Source organism: Carettochelys insculpta, chromosome 2 (assembly GCF_033958435.1).
Source record: "Carettochelys insculpta isolate YL-2023 chromosome 2, ASM3395843v1, whole genome shotgun sequence".
Taxonomy (NCBI): Eukaryota; Metazoa; Chordata; order Testudines; family Carettochelyidae; genus Carettochelys; species Carettochelys insculpta.
This window is the reverse complement of record NC_134138.1, coordinates 189,872,418-189,890,769: the sequence shown is the minus strand read 5'-3', so window position 1 is coordinate 189,890,769 and position 18,352 is coordinate 189,872,418. Positions and strand designations below refer to the sequence as shown.

At 40.3% G+C, this 18,352-nt stretch overlaps 1 protein-coding gene across 1 annotated transcript in view; it reads left to right on the top strand.

The window, feature by feature from the left end:
* Window positions 1–18,352, top strand: part of ITGA9 (integrin subunit alpha 9) — a 311,733-nt gene that overhangs the window by 270,762 nt on the left and 22,619 nt on the right. Inside the window, exons 24-26 of the mRNA XM_074988159.1 lie at window positions 2,072–2,197; window positions 3,118–3,237; window positions 9,104–9,205. Of these exons, the coding sequence (XP_074844260.1) occupies window positions 2,072–2,197; window positions 3,118–3,237; window positions 9,104–9,205 (348 nt within the window). The remainder of the gene's footprint in view (window positions 1–2,071; window positions 2,198–3,117; window positions 3,238–9,103; window positions 9,206–18,352) is intronic.

Here is an 18,352-nt window from a genome sequence, read left to right as displayed (position 1 = left end):
TTCCAGACAGCACAGATGGTGGCTGTGGAGATAGGCAAGTGAAAAAGGCCACGGAGCAATTTCATGCCTCCCCACCTCATACATGGTCTAGTCAAGGTGCTGGTTTGTGATGCGTTTAGCTCCTCGCTCTGGCAAAATGGAGCAGACTGAGAGGTTAGCAGTAAAACAGATACAACAACAACGGTGTTCACCAAAGTGGGCATCTAATAAAATAATCCACCCCCCCCATCTTTCTGTGACCAGTAGGCAGTGATTTACTGATATCTGCGGTATTGCAGATATTATTTGCTTTTTCTTCAAGGCTGTTCTGTAGGCTGCATAGCATTAATTGTGGAACTGGGGGCCTGAGATAGCATAGCTAACCTTAGGGTGGTTGTAGAATCTCCATCACTGGAGATATTTAAGAACAGGTCATATAAATATCTAACACGGATGATAGTGATGGTGCTTGGTCCTGTCGTGGACTTGGTTACCTCTTGAGGTACCTTCCAGTTCTAGCATTCTGTGATTCAACAAACCTTCAAAAATTGTACTCATACATCCTCTTGCCTTAGGCATCCAGTTTTGTTGAACAAATGAGTAAAATATTGTTACTTTGTTGTCATAATTATTATAATAAACATAAATAAACTTTTTTTTTTTGCCTGGGCTGGTACATTTTCATGATTATTTTCAAAGGCTTCATTGACCTGACTCCCTACAAATATGAAACAACTAAGTTGATTGAAAAACCTGATGATAAGTAGAGTTGCAGTACAGGGGCACTGTGACTGTACACAGAATTCTGAGGTACCTCACTACCATTTGCCCTAGTAGAGACTAGTATTGCCTGATGCTATTGCTCATCTCACTGAAATCAGCATCCTCTGGCACACACACAAGCAATGCCTTCCAGGTTTCTGCAGACTTTGCCATCTCTGTGCAGGCTAGTGATAGACGCACACCAACTGCCAAGTCCTGGGGGCTCTGCCTGTGGTGCCCAGCTTCGGTCACTGGACTCTGACAGAAATTACCAAGCCAGCTGGCCCCAAAAAAACAGAGTACCTGCAACTTGACTGGTACAGCTCAGGCTCAGACCTTTTATAAACTGAAATACATTTACAGTGAAACAATCTAAAGTTTGTTATCAAAGTTAAGTTTAAGGACAGAGTGAGTCTGGATAAGAAGTGGAAGAAGCAATAACGATAATAATGATGACAAAACAAAGCCTAATCCTGTCCACACTTACTAAAGGTTAACTTTCCTGTTTAATAAAGTCAATTTTCTATCAAGGATTTACTGAGCTCCTGGGTTGCTGTTATGAACTTTGTGTTCTTCTGTCTTACTTGCATTTTAGTTATGGCCCGGTTAACTTTTGAATGCCCTCCAGTCATTTGTTGTTTGATGTACTAACCCCACCTTTGCATCCTCATGTTGACTCAGAATGCAAATATAATTCCTATTGCATTTTGCTTAAAATTCTTGATTTATATCAGAGACAGGCATAAACTTTGCATGGCAAAAAAAATAGTTTGTCAACTCTGTCTCGTTACTAGTTAAAATCTATTTTAGTAGGTGCACATAACTCCTTATATGCACTCTGTGCATACATCTCACAATACCTGTGATTACCAGTGTGTCACTAGCTTTCATTTGATACCGTACAAGGCACTGTACATGGATAAAACTCTGAAAGTGGTGTGTTAGGTTTGGTTAGTTTGTCAGACCTGATAAGAGTTACTGTTAAAGAAAAGTGAATCCTTCGTACGTTGGCACTGAAGTATTCTAAGGTTCACAAAGACACATTAATCAGCATTATGGGCGCATCTACACTAACACTAACTTCAAAGTTAACTTTGAAGTTATTCAGTACATCAAAGTAGCCAGCAAAGAGTCTACACACATTTTCCCGTACTTTGAAGCAGGGAGCCCAACTTTGAAGTTCTTATTCCATTGCTGGGAATGGAGTAGTGTCCTACTTCGAGGTCAGGTGTGTGTAAGCAACTTCAGAGTTATTTTTGTTGCGTAGACACAGCCTTTAAGTGCTATAAATGGACTTTTTTATATGTTCTGATCTTCATTATGCTTTCAGGTTGCTCAAGAGAAAGGAAACTGCTCATTTCAGAAAAACCCTAACCCATGTGTCATCCCTCAAGAAAATGACAATATTTTTCATACAATATTTGCTTTTTTTACCAAATCTGGCAGAAAAGTACTGGTAAGACATTCCATATTTGACTGAAATTTAAAACATTAAAATGTTCATATATTAGAAATGTGTTTGTAAGGGGAAGTGTTAAGAACTCAACTAAGTTTTTCTTTTCAAAATGACTTTCGTATTATCTAAAATAAGAATTACATTTTATTTGTGTTGCAGTAGTGCTCAGAGATCTCAATCCCTCACTGGATGCTTTGGTGCTCCCAAAGTACAGACGATAAAAAATAACACAAGTATTAAATATTGAATAATATTTTCTGATAGTAGGAGAACAAAAGCAGATGCAGTTTGAAGAGATCCTGTGGGTGAGAAATTATATAAAACCACTGTAACCAACTAATGAGCTGTTACAAAACCTACTGGAAGTCTTTCCCTCATTTCTTTTGACTTTGCGTCAGGCATTAAATACAGAACTTCAAGTGTGTACTTTTGCTTGAAGTCCAGATGCAAAATATACATTAGAAATACATGGAGTCTTGTTGAAAATGATTTTACGCACTACATTTTTCTATAATTCTTTTATCTCATGCCAGGTATTCTGGCCAGGGTCTAATAGATATCAGGATTTACTTACTATGTCTGAAATTTACTCCTCTGCAGAGACCCAGTGCAATGCATATTCTGTGTTCAGTTCTAGTTTAAGCGGTGCTTAGACCTTTCACTGATCCTGTGCTCGGGTGAATTTCCTCTGGCTTTTTTTTTTTTTTTTTTATTTTGAAGAACTGGAATGTTTATGATTCTGCATATTCTGAAACCAGGCATGCTTTCTGTGAGAAAGGTGTACTATCAATGGTCCTGATTTCATCACATGACTGTTTTAATCCAATCAGTAAGAATGTATCATATTGCCAGCTAGTTTAAAAATTAACAATTTCCTCCTTTCCTAATATATTTTACAGCCATTTACTTATTTTCCCTAGGACTGTGAAAGACCAGGAAGGTCCTGTTTAATTATACGCTGTGATTTAAGCTCACTAGCAAAAGCAGAATCCCGCAATATAGATGTTTACATGCTATTAAATACTGAGATATTAAAGAAGGTAAGTGCTTCTGCCTTTTTTTCAAGTTCATACACTAAGTACTAATTTAAATATATATTGTAATATACATGAAACATTGATTATCACCTCCATCTCTTTCTAATAGAACTAAATTTTATTTTTTCCACTGGCAATTTTAAAGTTAATTAATAATTTCCAGTTCAAATTTTCACTGTGGACAAAAACATCTGGTTTTTTTTGTTTTTGTTGTTGCAACCTGCAGACTCTAAATCGAACATAATTTTTGTTCAAAATTTTAGATTCTGGTAAAAATGTTCAGTTTTTGGTCTTCAAAACCAATACTTTTATCTGAAAACCACAATTTTTTGCTGAAGTGAAGTCTAAAGACTTTAATTGTGTAAGGTTTTGGTTTTTCACTGAAAGAAGAGCCAAGCAAATATTGCAGGAGATATAGAAAAAAGTAGTTATATTCTCAATTGCCTATGAAAAACAGCTGGGGCTTTTCAGTCAGCTCTCATAACTGTATATCTTCTAACTTATTGCTATATGTCTTTACTAGGCACATCATCCTGTACTTGAAATTCTTATTCATTCACTACAGATGCTAAGGAGAAACCTTTCACTTGAGCTGGGATTCTAGTCACACTAAAGAACTTTTTATACTTTAAGAAGCTCCTTTCCTCATTTTAGAATAAAGATGTGGGTATATGCCTGGGCTGTAGCAGGGCCCTTCATGCTCCTGTGCCCCAGAACCCTGTCCACAAACTCAGGGGAGAGCACTCCAGTTCCAGGCCACCTGTGCTTTCATTATTTGTGAAAGTCCCACTGTCTCCTATATACAGTACTGCGAACCACAGAAACCCCTCCAGTTACTCAGCTACTGGGGAGCAGAGCCTTCCATTCCCTGGCTCCTCCCCTTCCTCTCTCTAGCATTCCTGCACATTCCCACTTCTATACTCTACCAACTGCTGTATATAACTGCTCTGCTGCAGGGCTCACAGCTGCCAGCTATCAGGCCTGGGTTTGCTCAGCTGGTTCCTATATTCCCTCTCATGGTGGGGCTGCTGTGATAGATTTCTGGCTCAGGCTCTCTGGCCAGTAGTCTGTCAAAGTGCATACGTGCAAATGGAGTTGGGGGGAATGCACAGGATTCAAGGATGGCTGTTGGAAACTCTTATTGAATAATAACAGGGAGGTAGCTGTGTTAGTCTGTACTCCAACAAAACAAAACAGCAGAAATGTAGCACTTTAAAGATTAACAAAATGATTTGTTCCATGATGAGCTCTCATGGGACAGACCCACTTCATCAGATCAATTTCATTTCCAATACAGACTGACATTTGTAAGTACAGAGGACCAAAAAAAAAAAAAGCAATAAAAACTGACAAATCAAATACATAAGACTGAAGGAGGGGGCTGAGGGGGGTGGGGATGGTAAGTGTCCTACCTGAGATAATTATGGGCATCAAGATAGGCCCCAGAAGATCAATAACAAAACACCACTTGTCATCACCTATAGCCTCCAACTCAAACGCCTGCAATGCATCATTAAAAACCTACAACCTATTCTAGAGCATGTTGCTACACTCCAGAAGGCCCTAGGTGACTGGCTCGTCCTTTCCTATAAACATCCTCCTAACCTAAGGAAGATTCTCACCAGCAATCACAGGCTACGCCACAGTAATACTAATCCTGGAACTTTTCCTTGCAACAAACCCCATTGCCAACTTTGTCGACATATTTACTCTGGGGATACCATCACTGGACCTAACCATGTTAGTTACAAGATCAAAGGCACATTCTCATGCTCTTCCAGCAACATCATATGTGCCATTATGTGCCAACAAAGCCCAGCCACTATGTACATTGGACAGACTGCGCAAAACCAACAAATAAATGGACACAGAGTAGAGATGAAGAAACTCAATACACACAAGCTGGTCAGTGAACACTTCAGTGGAGCAGGCTGTTCTGTTGAAGACCTGAGAATTTGTGTCCTAGAGCACAGAGAATTTAAAAACAGATTACAGTGAGAATTTTGTGAATTGGAATTCATATTCAAATTTGACACATTAACACATGATGGCCGTGTCTACACTAGCCCCAAACTTCGAAATGGCCACGCAAATGGCCATTTTGAAGTTTACTAATGAAGCGCTGAGATGCATATTCAGCGCTTCATTAGCATGCGGGTGGCCGCGGCACTTCGAAATTGACGCGCCTCGCCGCCACGCGGTTCGTCCCAACGGGGCTCCTTTTCGAAAGGACCCCACCTACTTCGAAGTCCCCTTATTCCCATAAGCTGATGAGAATAAGGGGACTTCGAAGTAGGTGGGGTCCTTTCGAAAAGGAGCCCTGTCGGGACGAGCAATGCGGCGGCGAGGCGCGTCAATTTCGAAGTGCCGCGGCCGCCCGCATGCTAATGAAGCGCTGAATATGCATTTCAGCGCTTCATTAGTAAACTTCGAAATGGCCATTTGCGTGGCCATTTCGAAATTTTGGGCTAGTGTAGACATGGCCGATATGACCAGAGACATCACTTTGGTCCTCTGTATATATAAATGTCGGTCTGTACTGGAAATTAGATTGGTCTGATGAAGTGGATCTGTCCCATGAAAGCTCATCACTGCATAAATAATTTTGTTTGTCTTTAAAGTGCTACATTTCTGTTGTTTTGTTTTGCTTTTTTCTCTTATTTAAGGTCTTCATGCTATTTTTTAGAAGATGGGTCAATGCAAATTTTCTGTAATGATAATACTTGTAATAGCTGATCCCATTTTTTCTCATACCCCACAAGTGCCCAAATGCTGATATTTAGAAACTCATTTGGGTAACTCCAGCACACTTAGAAACTCTTTAGATTACCATTTTTTGTAAAAGTCCAATTGCAATAAGTGAATGTGAATTTCCAGAAAAATGCAAATTTTATGGATTTTAACCCTGAAGCGTTCTCTAAAGCCTTACCTCCTCCTAAATTCAGTGACCACTAAGGATGCTCACTCTTTCATGGGTAGTGCTTGTGACATTGCAGGATCAGACCTGAAGTCAAATCACCTGCTTGTTATAAAAATATTATAAAATAAGACTGCCAGATTTATTAATGGTAGATTTTGAGGTGTAATCCTGAATTCTGACTATTTTTTATCAAGTATATTAAAAAAGAAAGAAACAGAAATTAATACCTTTAGAAATAAAACCAAACAAAAACAGTTTTAAAGCTATTTTCTAAAACAGTCAGATAAGTTGAATGCGTGGGCAAAACTTTGATCCACGTATTTATCCTTATCTGTTTGTGATTGAGATACAAGGAAAGAGGCCTGATAATTTTTTTAATGTTACTTCAAACATATGTTATACAAGGAAGAAACACCACAGCCATCATTAGCAGGTTCAAGATAAAAAAATAAACATGAGATTCATGGTGAGAAACATGATAGTAGGCTAAGTCACATTCCATTCTATTGATGAGTAAAATAACAAAATTTGTAAACTTTAAAAAGATTTACTGTATTTCCACTTCTTTTATAGCTAAGGTGTGTATGTGGGGGGTTGGAGGGTTAAGATTACAGATTAGTTATATCAAAGGTCTGTTAGATCATGATAGTATAAAACAACCAGAGTAGGAAGATAATAAAATAAATCTGTCAGATCAATCTGTCAGTGACAGCTGCTAGAAACAGAAAAGGGGAGATCTAGATTAATTAGGCACCAGTTGATGACTGTATGGACCTTTCAAGCCGAAACCATCTTTCATCCTCTTGATTGCCCATGTTTAGAGGAAAGACATATAGATGGAGTTAAATATTTAAGTTGTGCCCACATACGATACCCACAGATATGCAAGCAGGGAATTGAGTACACTGAATATGCATTTGTGTACATGTTGACATTCGCCTCTCTGCAGAGAGTCAGCATCCGGCCTGCAGGATGTCTGGTGCAGATCCTCTGCACATGTATCTGTCACAGTTCAAGGCCCCTGCACCTGTATTTGCTCCTCTGTGAGCAGGGACACCCAGTCTTAGGCTTCCAACCCCGCAGTGGTCACCTCTCTTCGATGGAGTCATGGATCTCCCTTGTGACAGGGGTTTTTCCAGGCTGCATCCCATCCTCCCCACTACACAGACAACCACAGCAAGCTGCTTTGCTTTTCTTTGTTCAGGGCTGTAAGCAGGATGATTACCACAGCTAAGTTACCACACAGGTCTTCTTAAGCAACCACATTAATTCAAAAGGTAAAAGCATTACCAAGGAAACATATTAAAATAAATAAAATAGCCCATGTACATGCTAATAAGCTTACGTAAGGTCACCCCAATAACGTTGGACTGTCAGCTGAACAGTCCTTCAGACTCTGTTGAGGGTTTTTCCCCTGTGATTGCAAGTTCATGATAACTATGGATCAGAACAAGCACACCTATGAACTCGTGAGTCACTTTTTTATGTAGTTTGGGCCTGTGGCTTTTCCAGAGATTTTTTCCAGGTAAATAGCCAGATAGCTAGTTTCTCCCTCAGGCCTAGCTTCAAAAGGATACGTCTGGAGCTGGTGAATTTTCATGTTCTTCTCCCAGCTATCTTCTAGCAAACCAATTTTAAGTTTATTCTTGATTGGTTCGTTGTTCAGTATAGTCCTTTGAGGTTCCCAGTGCTTCAAAAAGTTCACATGTGCCACAACTCCTAGAGTAGTTCCATGCAATCCCACAGCAACATAGCAGCAGCAGCAGCAGCAGCCGTAGGCTCAGCGCTCGTTGGTGTCCGATGGCTCCCTCACTATTTCTGTCCATCTTTCCTTGTCCAGTGCAGAGCGGCTCAGTTTCTGTAGACTAGCTCCGCACCAATCTGCTATATCATCTACCCATTCTCTGTGGGGTCTGCGTCTCCTATTCGAACCGTCCATTATGCCAAATACCGGGGTCTTGATTTTTTGTTTGTCATTCATTCTGCAGATATGCCTGAATAGCTGTAACTTCCATTGCATAACCTTCTGTAGTAGGTTCACTTTTAGCTGTATCTTTCTATATAATTCCTCATTTGTATTTCAGTATGATGTCCTAAAATACTTAAACTTAATTCAACAAAATTTATCCAAGAAATTATAGGAAATTACCATATCTGTCACAGTGTCATCCACATTGAATAATTAACGGTGTGTTTACATGGGTCTCTTTTTCCCCACCAACTAGTTTATTTCTGGGATATAGACACTACTGTGTAAAGAATTAGTTAAACTCATTTGAGGTGTAATTATGAGAATACACAGTTCTGTTTATTCATCATGGGCTAGACTATGCAGGTAACATGGTGCCTGAGAGCAGTGCAGTGCTGCAATGTAGTTCTAAAGGAAAAGCGTTACGCAAATGGATCCTGTATAAGAGCAAACAAAGAGTTAAAATACATCTAATTGGACAATTCATGTTTAAATGTACTGTATAAAATACGAGGCAAAGTTAATGTTACTAACGAAAATATCAATCAAATACTAACTGTAGGCAGCATGCTGTTAGGATTTATTTTAAATAATTGAACAATTTTATCATGTACCTTATATAAGTTATGCCAGCTTTCAGATATCCATTTTGAACTGCTTGGCAACCATTGTGATTAAGATGTAGCTTTTCCATGTTGATTGGCAATATACTCTGTTTTTTTTTTCCTGGATTTTTCTGCAATGAGCTTGGGGGGGATTATCCTTAAAAGGAGCCCAGATCCAAATTTAAAAAGAAATCCAATGCTTTTTGAGATGGGTATAATTTCATTCTGAGAAAATGCACTGTAGTTTGTCCATTCATGACCCCAGCTCAATATGCATGTTATCCCAGGCAGTATTAGCACACAATTGCCATTTGTTTAGTATAATATTAATAAGCTGAAAAAAATTGTTCAACTACTTTCATTTTTAATCCTCAGGACAGTTCATCAGTCATCCAGTTTGTGACAAGAGCAAAGGTGAGGGTGGACACAACACTCAGGATTGTGGAAGTATCTAATGGGAATCCTGAAGATGCAACAGTAAGTGAATAAATCTAAAAAGAAAGGTCCTCATATCCCATTGGTACGGAATACGTTAGGTGAGCTAGGCAACTGGAACTAGTGGCTTTGACTAACAAAAATGGGTGAACGTGACTTTCACTGCACTAACAGCATTACTTTGTAATGTTTCTGTGGCTTCACTTGCTGTGACAGGCATGCCCTCATAGTAAATGATACTACGGGGTACCGTATACTCTATGTTGTAGCTAGTCAAAGTTGTAATGAGCTTTGGGATACCTTTGCCAGTACAAGTTGCGCCTCTCAGATCTGTTGTTTTCTCATCTGGCAACGTTCGTGGACCAGCATGGATGTTGCCAAACAAGGGAGTAACAGGCCAGTGTAGGATCCCCAGTGGGGCTGGGAACCAGAGCCCCTGCCTGCCCATTAGCAGCGCTGGGGGGAGGGGGAGCTAGGAACTCCTGCCTGCTGGGGACAGGAGGCTGCCAGGAAGCTGGGGGCCAGGGTCCCTTCCTGCCCTACAGCAGCAGGACCAGGTGCTAGAGTCCCTGCCACCCCTGTAGCAGCGCAGGATTTGGGAGCCAGGAGCTGGGAAGCTGCCACAGGGCCGGGATCTAGAGCGCTCACAGGCCCTTTGGCAGCTGGGAGCAGGGGCTGACTGTAGCCTTCCACATTCCCTGGGAGCCTGGACTGCAACCAGAGTCCCAGGGAGAGAGGTTGGGGCTGCAGCAGCCCCGGAGAATAGAGTCGTCTGTGTGTATGAGCCCTACACCTCCCTTCATCAGGCAGATTCTCTTGTTTGGGACCTGTCAGGTCGCAAGCATGCCGGAAAAGGGAGGTGCAACCTGTATTAAGTTTAGCTTCTTACTGTCAGGTTAATGTCAGCTTTAATCTAATTAGTACAGGTTTTCCTTGAAACCCTTTAATGGGTTTATTCCTCATTAAAATCTCATCACGTATGACATTGTGAAATATTTAAATGTTTTAATAATATTTTGGGGTCAAACAAAATAGCCACAATGATATGAAACATATAAATAGGGCAGCTATCTTTTACAAGTAGGTATTAAAATTTTCATAAAGTACGAGTACTGTAAATTCACACATATCTGGTGATAGAGGACTACTGCTCCTTTTTTAGTTTAGTGCCAGGAGTCTGAAATTTTACATTTTAAAAGAAGCCCACTTTAATGCAAAGAAATTTAACTGTATTTTAAAGTAGATAGTAGGATTTTTGAAGTACTTAAGAAAGTCAGGAGCACAGGTTCCATTGAACGTCAGTGGTTCTTGTGTTCCTGAAGTACTTAGGCACTTTTAAAAATCCCGCCCAAAGTATCTAATTAACACTGATGCTACTGAGCCTAATTCTAGTGGTTCCATCTTGCTTACAAACTATCTGTTTTCATAGTATAAGCAGTCTAGGGACCCTGTATTTAAAGGTTGTTTACAGCTTTTTTCTAATGTGCTTAATAGCAGATTAACGACAATAAAAAAAAAAAAGCCTTTAGGCTGAGATTTTCAAAGCCTTCTCCACTTAATTCCCATTATTTTTAATGGGAGTTGTTCATGTAAGTCCCCAAAGGCAGCTTGGTAATAGTGAGCCTTAATGTGTAATATGACATGTACGCAAAATAAGTAGATCCAAATGTATAGCCAGGTTTCAGAGCAGGTGCATACCTATTATTGAGAACATGCGAATACTCTTCTGATTAAGCAGCAGTTGTCGTTCTGCATTATCATTAAGCTAAATCAGTCTCCAGGGATCTCTTCCATATAGCAGTCCTCCTAATTCAATATGTCCCAATTAGAAAGAGTAATATTATTTTTCTATGTATATAACACCTTTCATCTGCAGTCCCCTTCCAATTATGTACATAATATATACTGACTGGTAGAGGGCTGCAATGTGTATTTAGCAGAAGCATGTGGATGTAATGCTGTGCAGCACTTATTCCTTTGGACCTGGAGACAGGAAGGCAAGTAGTCCTGTTCACCCATTCAGGAATTATCGACCAGGAGTTTGAATCTTCCCATGCATCTAAATTCTTCTGAAACAAAATTCCACTCATCATGCAGAATGTGACCAATTGCAAGTATGTACCTTACACAGAGCATGGATTTTTCTTAGGTCTGTGCCAGTCAGCATGAAAGTGGGTTTCTTTGTCCTTGCAGCATAATTGGATTTTTTGAAAATTGTGCACACTTATGATTTATTCCTTTTGTTGGCATAACACCAAAGACCCCCAGAGTGGACCCAGCCCCCCAGTTTGCTGTACAGACACAGAAGAAGACAGTCCCTGCCCCTGAACGAAATGGCATTTAGGAAGTCTTTGAGAAAATGAAATAAATGTTTTATGAGAAATGCGGAAAAAAAGAAAATATTCTCTTTCTATAGAGTATCTTCGTACTCATCATGTGGGTCAAATCATGAGGTCAGAACTCAGCTTTACTTAGTGGTCTTTATCCTCTTGGCTCTGTGTGAATATTGTCTGAAAGTTGGCAGGGACTTTAAAAATGCAGTAAACACTTGATGTAACAAACTAATGTGGGGGAGGGGAGTCTGTTAAACCCAGATGTCTGTTAAATTGGAGGGTTTACTAAGACCCACCCCCACCAGACTCCTCCAACCCCAGTTTCCTCACCCAAAAAATGCCCGCTCCTTACCTGTTCCTGGAGGAGCTGGAGCCCGTTGCTGTGCGCAGCTGAATGGGGGCCCACGCTGCGCGTCTGGAGCTGTCCCTGCACCTTGTGACTCTAGGGATCCTGTGCCAATATGGCTGGAGCTGCTCCCACGCCACGTGGTTGGAGCTGCTGGACCCCGCTGCGAGGCTATAGGAGCTGCCACCACCACCAGAGCTGCTACATGCTTCTCCCACTAGGGTGGGGGCGTGCATGAGTGCCATCTGCCTGTGAACATGCCTCCCCTGGTGGGAGGACTGCGTAGCAGCTCCGACAACGATGACGGTCCAGGCAGCAGCTCAGCTAAGTCCCTTGCTTTTTAAATTTGGGGTGGGATTTAGGATTTTACAGGCCCTGATTAAGTGGGCTTTGGGAACAACGGGGGTCTGGTAATCAAGGGTTTACTGTGCTGAGTTTTCAGGGGTGGCTGTCTGCATAAATAGCTAGTGTTCTCTGCCCACTTCCCAGTGCACAAACCTCCACGTCACAAAAAATACTGTCACAATAGCCCCTTTGTTAACAGACAGGGACCAAGGACCTAGTGGAGATGACAAATGGGTTATATTATCACTTTCCTAGAGACACAGCCTTTTAGTTTTGAAGCTGGGATAATTGGAAGATCCCTTCTCAGCCACAGTGGAAGTTGTTTGTTCAGTGAACGGTGGGTAATAACAGTTTTGTTCATTCGTTGGTGCCTTCTAGCACTAAATCAACTGTAAATACTAAAAATAAAAACCTGATCACTATCTTCTTTATGGTTTTGTGGTTTGGGGAGCAGTGAGGAAGTTGTATATCTTAATTTGCTTATCCCTCTGAAGCTCTCAAATGCTAACCACAGCCAGTCTATCGGCACAACAGTGATCAAGCCTACAATTATGATATTCATTGCCAAGGGAGATCTAGTGAAGAAAAAAACAAAAACAAATAATTAATGTGTCATATGTCAGAATTCCTATCAGCAAGAGGACATTACACTGAGCTGGGAATAAAAAGAAGCAGTTCATCTCCTTTCGAGAGTTTGGAGGCATGCAATGACTTTACAGCGCCAATCTGCCCCCCTGCTTTGAAATGCTCACAGCTGACAACTCAGTCAGACAACACATCTTGGATTTCCCAGTCTCATGCAGCTTAACAGCACAACTGCTTGAGGACAGCTAACATGAAGAATAATGTAGTGCTGTCTCAAATCTGACAAACTTTCCGCACCGTCTTGGGAAGAGGGGTCAGTCTTGACCTGAAAAGAACATGAAACGGTTTTAAAATATGGAATGAATTAAAGTTTTACGTTTGAGCTCTGAACAAATGCCAAGGAAATGCAATGAAAAACTAGAATCCCTTTAGACTGTATCAAAAATGTTATCTTTATACATCTCTCTCAAATTTCATACTGTGCTTATGTGTTCTCAAAGTGGCACTTTGAATGATGAGGAAGGGGAAACCTCTAAGGTGAAATACTTCTTTTTCATTGTCCATACTGTATGTTGAACCCAGTATGCATGGATGCCATGTGGAAAGTGCGTTTGTTCATGGCAATTTGATCCTCCCCCTTTTCAGTAATGCAGAATTGTGCAATTTCATTGCTCTCAGAAATTTTAAACTCTTCTGACCAAGCACATTTTTATCAGCTTGACATTTTGCTTTACAAAATTAGGATTTTGTTTTACCATCCTAGTGAACAGAAGGGGCAGTAAAGAAATCAGTTTCTCTTAAAAAAAAACTTTACTGCCCCAATTCAGCAAATTATTTTAATAAGTTAAATCCCATAGGCTTAATGGTACTTAAGCATGTGCTTGCAATTAACCTATTATTTAAATTCTTTGCTGATAAAGGATGAACTACTGAATCAGAGTGTATAATTGTCAAATATTCAGTAGTCATTTTTTTTACCGATATTCTAATAGAAAAAGTTCTGGGTACGATACACAGTTCTACATTGGTGGATATACACATTCTTTAAAATAATATTGTATTCTACAGTAAACACACATGAAATGCAAGGTTTAGGACCAATGCAGCACTTATTTAAAATAATTTTACTTGCAAACTGAACAACTTGCTCTTTCAAGTATAATTTTTGGGGAGTTCTAGTAGAGATGTCATTCACACAGCATTTTTAGGCATCAGATGCTGAAGAACCTACGTGAAAGGTTGAACATGCGTGAGGCACTAATGGGCAATGTTCAGAGTGAGGTATCTCACTACCTGTTCACCTCCACTGGATTTGCCAATTTCTTTCTCAAGACCAGTTCTACATTTCAGGGTGTTTTGCTGCAGAAGCTTCAGCCATTTCAGCTTGTTTTCTCCATTACCCAACTAGAAGGGCTCTCACTTTCTCAAGAGTAGGACTGACAATTATTGGGTTCATTGGATTGGGATGAAATTCAGCCTACTCCTTCATCCAGATAATCAGCAGCATTTCTTCATGGTTTGCTGATGTAATTGTATATTTCAGCTGCTTGACCACACTTTGGTTTATTAAGAAATATATTCAAGCAACCAAATAAACAATATCAGTCTGTTTTTATTGCTCTAAGCCAATAATAATATAGCACAAGGCAAAGATTCAATATGAAACCAGTCTCTGAGAAGCTGTCTCTTGTACCATTATAATATTCACCTTGCACAAACGGTGCACTCCCAGAGTTTCTACCTTCACATCCATTTTTATATCATTCTTGTTTATGACTAAAAGGTGAAGTGTTTGCCATCTGAATCTAGATTTAACAACTCAGCTGTCTAGTTTTTTGTTGTGTACCCCCCAAATATCTTTCTTCATAACATGCCTACGCTAGGTACTGAGAGCATAAAGACACTTCTTAGGTTTGTGGGAGGCTAGAATGTTCATATGTCTTGGCAGTTTCCTGATCTTTGTATACCAAAGCTGATTTCATCAAATGCCAGGCATTATGGGATATTAACGTAAGTGAGCAGGATTATAGGAAATACAGTGGAATTCCGTCTCCTGTACAGGAACTTGATGCTGTTCCTGGATCTGACAAATCAATCGCTACAGTCTTCTAGGACTAAAATTATTGTTTTGAGAGACACTTCCAGGATAGAAGAGGGTCTCATTGATATGTACCACATGGCCTTAAATACCGCAGTTCTCACCTCTGTGAAACTACTAGTTATAAACATCAATTCTGGCCACTACCAAAGGATGAGAGTTGTACCTTGTGAGCACTAAGTCAGGGCTTAGTCCAAACTCTGTTTTTATATTAGTTACATGATTGTACAGGGCTACTTGTGGGAGCAGGGTGAGCAGGAGTTGCCTTGCTGTCATAGAAGTGAGAATACTTTGGAGGAAGCCAACAAAACTCACAAAAACTCCTGGTACTGCCTTTAAAATTGGTGTCTGTTAAATCAGTGCAACTGTTCAATAGGCATATCTCATCCATTCAGTAATATTTTCCAAAAGGAAGCCCTTTGCGATCTCATTGGCCTTTACTTAGGATTTTGCATGTCCCTTGCAGAAAACCTAAGAGCGTTCATGACATGAATGAAACCACATGAATATAATCTTTATCTTGCCTACTTAGTACTCTAAGTTGGAAGCCTCTCGCTTCCTGTTTCATGGTGTCCCTGTTGAAAATGGTTTGAGCTGTGAAATTGGGTGCTAAACTGCAAAAGATAAAATAAAAATACAGCAAGACATCATGACTGTCTAAAACAGTCTTAGCTAACACATCTTATTAGCTTTATGGAAATTAGCATGATAGAGTGTTTGAGGAAATTCCGCTTTCACCGCCAGATACCAACTCTGTCAGCTGACTGAAAGCATGTCCATGATAGCAGCTCAGATGGAGGCTGTGGCCAAATGGATACGGTACAGCATTCAGTGGTTTACAACAACAAAAGGAAAGAGAGAAAGAGGTTATTTTAAAAGACAGAAACAAGAGGAATGGACAAAGAAACTATATCCCTCCTCCACCCTGTTCCTGGTTACAACTAAATAACTGTGGTTTGCAACAAGTATTGTTCTCAGCTGCATTCCACCAAAGAGGGAGAAGGAAAGAAACAATATTAATACCATAAGCCAAACCACATGTCTTAAATTTTTCTCTCAACATGACCCTATCCAAAATATACTACAACAGAGAAACCAACAGACATATGGAAAGAACGCTTGGAGACATTTCACATTGGAAAAGGTTGAAACACAAATGGATGTTACGCTACTAAAATATGACAAGCGTTCTCCCCTTCAGTTACAGCTCCTCAGAAATCAGTAGCAACCTTTTGTTTAGAGATGTGCTGTAGGTCAGTTATAGGCTGCACGGGGGAAATGTCACTGACTAATGAATGGCATGAGTCCTATTTATATACTCAGCAGCACCTGAGTTAATAAAGTTTTTTCTACCCTCTATTATTACAATGGGAAATAACTTTGGCTATGTCTACACTACAGCAGTTGGTCAAGAGAAGCTACTGTCAGAAGGTATCTTCCAACAAAACTTCTGTTGCCAGATTCCAGCCAGACAGCAAAGCAGATCAAAAAAGCAAACTGCTTTGTCAACAGAGAGCAGCCGGACTGCCTGGCTATTCTTTCAACTGTACGGCCAGCCAGAAGCACAGCAGACAGGGTTGCCAGGCGACCTGGAAGACCTGTCTGGTGACAGAGGACCCTCTGGAGCATTCACACTTTTTTTATTGTTATTGTTGACAGATTCTGTTTTTATCAACAGATTCTCCTCCCATGGGGTAGAGGCAGAAGGCTGTCAACAAAAGTGCCATGTTCTGTCGATTTACTGCCAGTAGAACGCATTTTTAGTGTGGGCGGTCTGTGGGTTTTGTCAACAAGACTCTTTAGTGTAGGTAGCCTATGGTATTGATCTTATGAGCAACAGTCAGCTGGTTTATGTTCCTGGAGGACAGAAGCACTTTGGAGCCCCCGCCAAAAACATGCTGCCTTTGATACATGAAATCATCTTCCCACAATGACACAAGGAAGATACAATGTGGCATTTTCCTCAAACCAGTTTCCATACTGCCCAAAAGTGACAGGAAATTCTCCATTAATCCAGACATCTCAAAGTTTTTACACATGCTTTGTGCTAATTTTAATGCTAAAACATATCTACCTCTGAGATGAAATGTTGTTACCAGGCAGCACAGACATCTCTTTATTATTATAGTTTATTATTTGAATTACTGCAGTACATAGGACCTACAGGCAAGGACTAGGACTCTATTGTTGTGGTTGCTGTACAAAGACAGAACAGAAATAGACAGTCCCTGCCCCAAATAGCTTGCAGTCTAAGTATGAGACAAGAGGTATATGGAGATACACATCTCATAGAACTGGAAGAGACCTCAGGAGGTCATCTAGTCCAGTCTCCTGCCCTCTTGACAGGACTAAGCACCATCCATTTTTTATTTTTTTTAATCTATTTTGCCCCGGAACCCTAAATTGCCTCCTCAAGTATTGACCATCACAACCCTGGATTTAGCAGGCCAGTGCTCAAACCACCAAGCAATCCCTCTCCCCAGAGAAAAGAGAAAACAGATTGAGGTAGACAGAGTCCAAGGAAACAAGACACACTCGTAGAGTGTCACACAGACTAAGGCTGAGCAGCATTAATTGTGGCAAGAGTGTAATGCGATAATGTTTTCTAGTAAGCAGTGAGGAGGTTACTTAGGAGGAGATCAGCTCAGAACATCTTTAAATCTTCCCAATAATTTGTTGCTTAGTGAAAAGAAATTCACCCTTCAGGGCTCATTCTGAGAATTCAAACTCATAACAACGCATTGCCAGGCCACATCTTACATTTGAAAACTTTAAACTTGGAACCAGCCATTCTTTTGCTCTTCCCAAAGGAGGGTGGAACAGAGTATGATACCTGCAGATCCACAATGGTTTATTTTTCTTAAAAAGAAACATTTTCTTGAATTTGGATTGATTTATTTATTTTGCTAACGTAAAATATTCTATCATATGTTCTGTGACATCAAGGACATACCCCTCCATTCTCTGGATTGTGTTATTAGTATTGCTTTAAGTTGTTAGGAAACCTAAGCAAATTAACAGAGCACTAAAATGTCTGCAATATATGAAAGTAGCTAGCGATTGCCACAAAGAATGGCAAATGTCATCACTGCAGCTCCCTAAGATGTCAGGCGTTGGGGAAACCTCTCACTTCAAAGTGATAGTGATAGTTTGTAGTTTTTTTAAATGTAAACTGACATTTGTCTGTTGTTGATTTGTTTGGTCATCTGGTCGTTTCCTTTTGAATGTAAGAAAAATGTGGCTTCTCAGATTTCGAGAAAATCAGTCAAACCTACTTCTCCTACATTCTCAAAGAGAAAATTGTGTTTAAAATAACAAGTCTGCATTTTGCTTGCCCTGCGTGTGCAATAGAGAGGTGGAGGTTTCAAGGGTCCAAGTTCCAGACTTCACTTCAGTTCTCTTCCCAGTGCAGATGCCTGCTGAGTGAAGGTCAAGCCTTGAACTGCTATTTGAACTGTTTGTGGGAGGCGTGGGAGATGGGT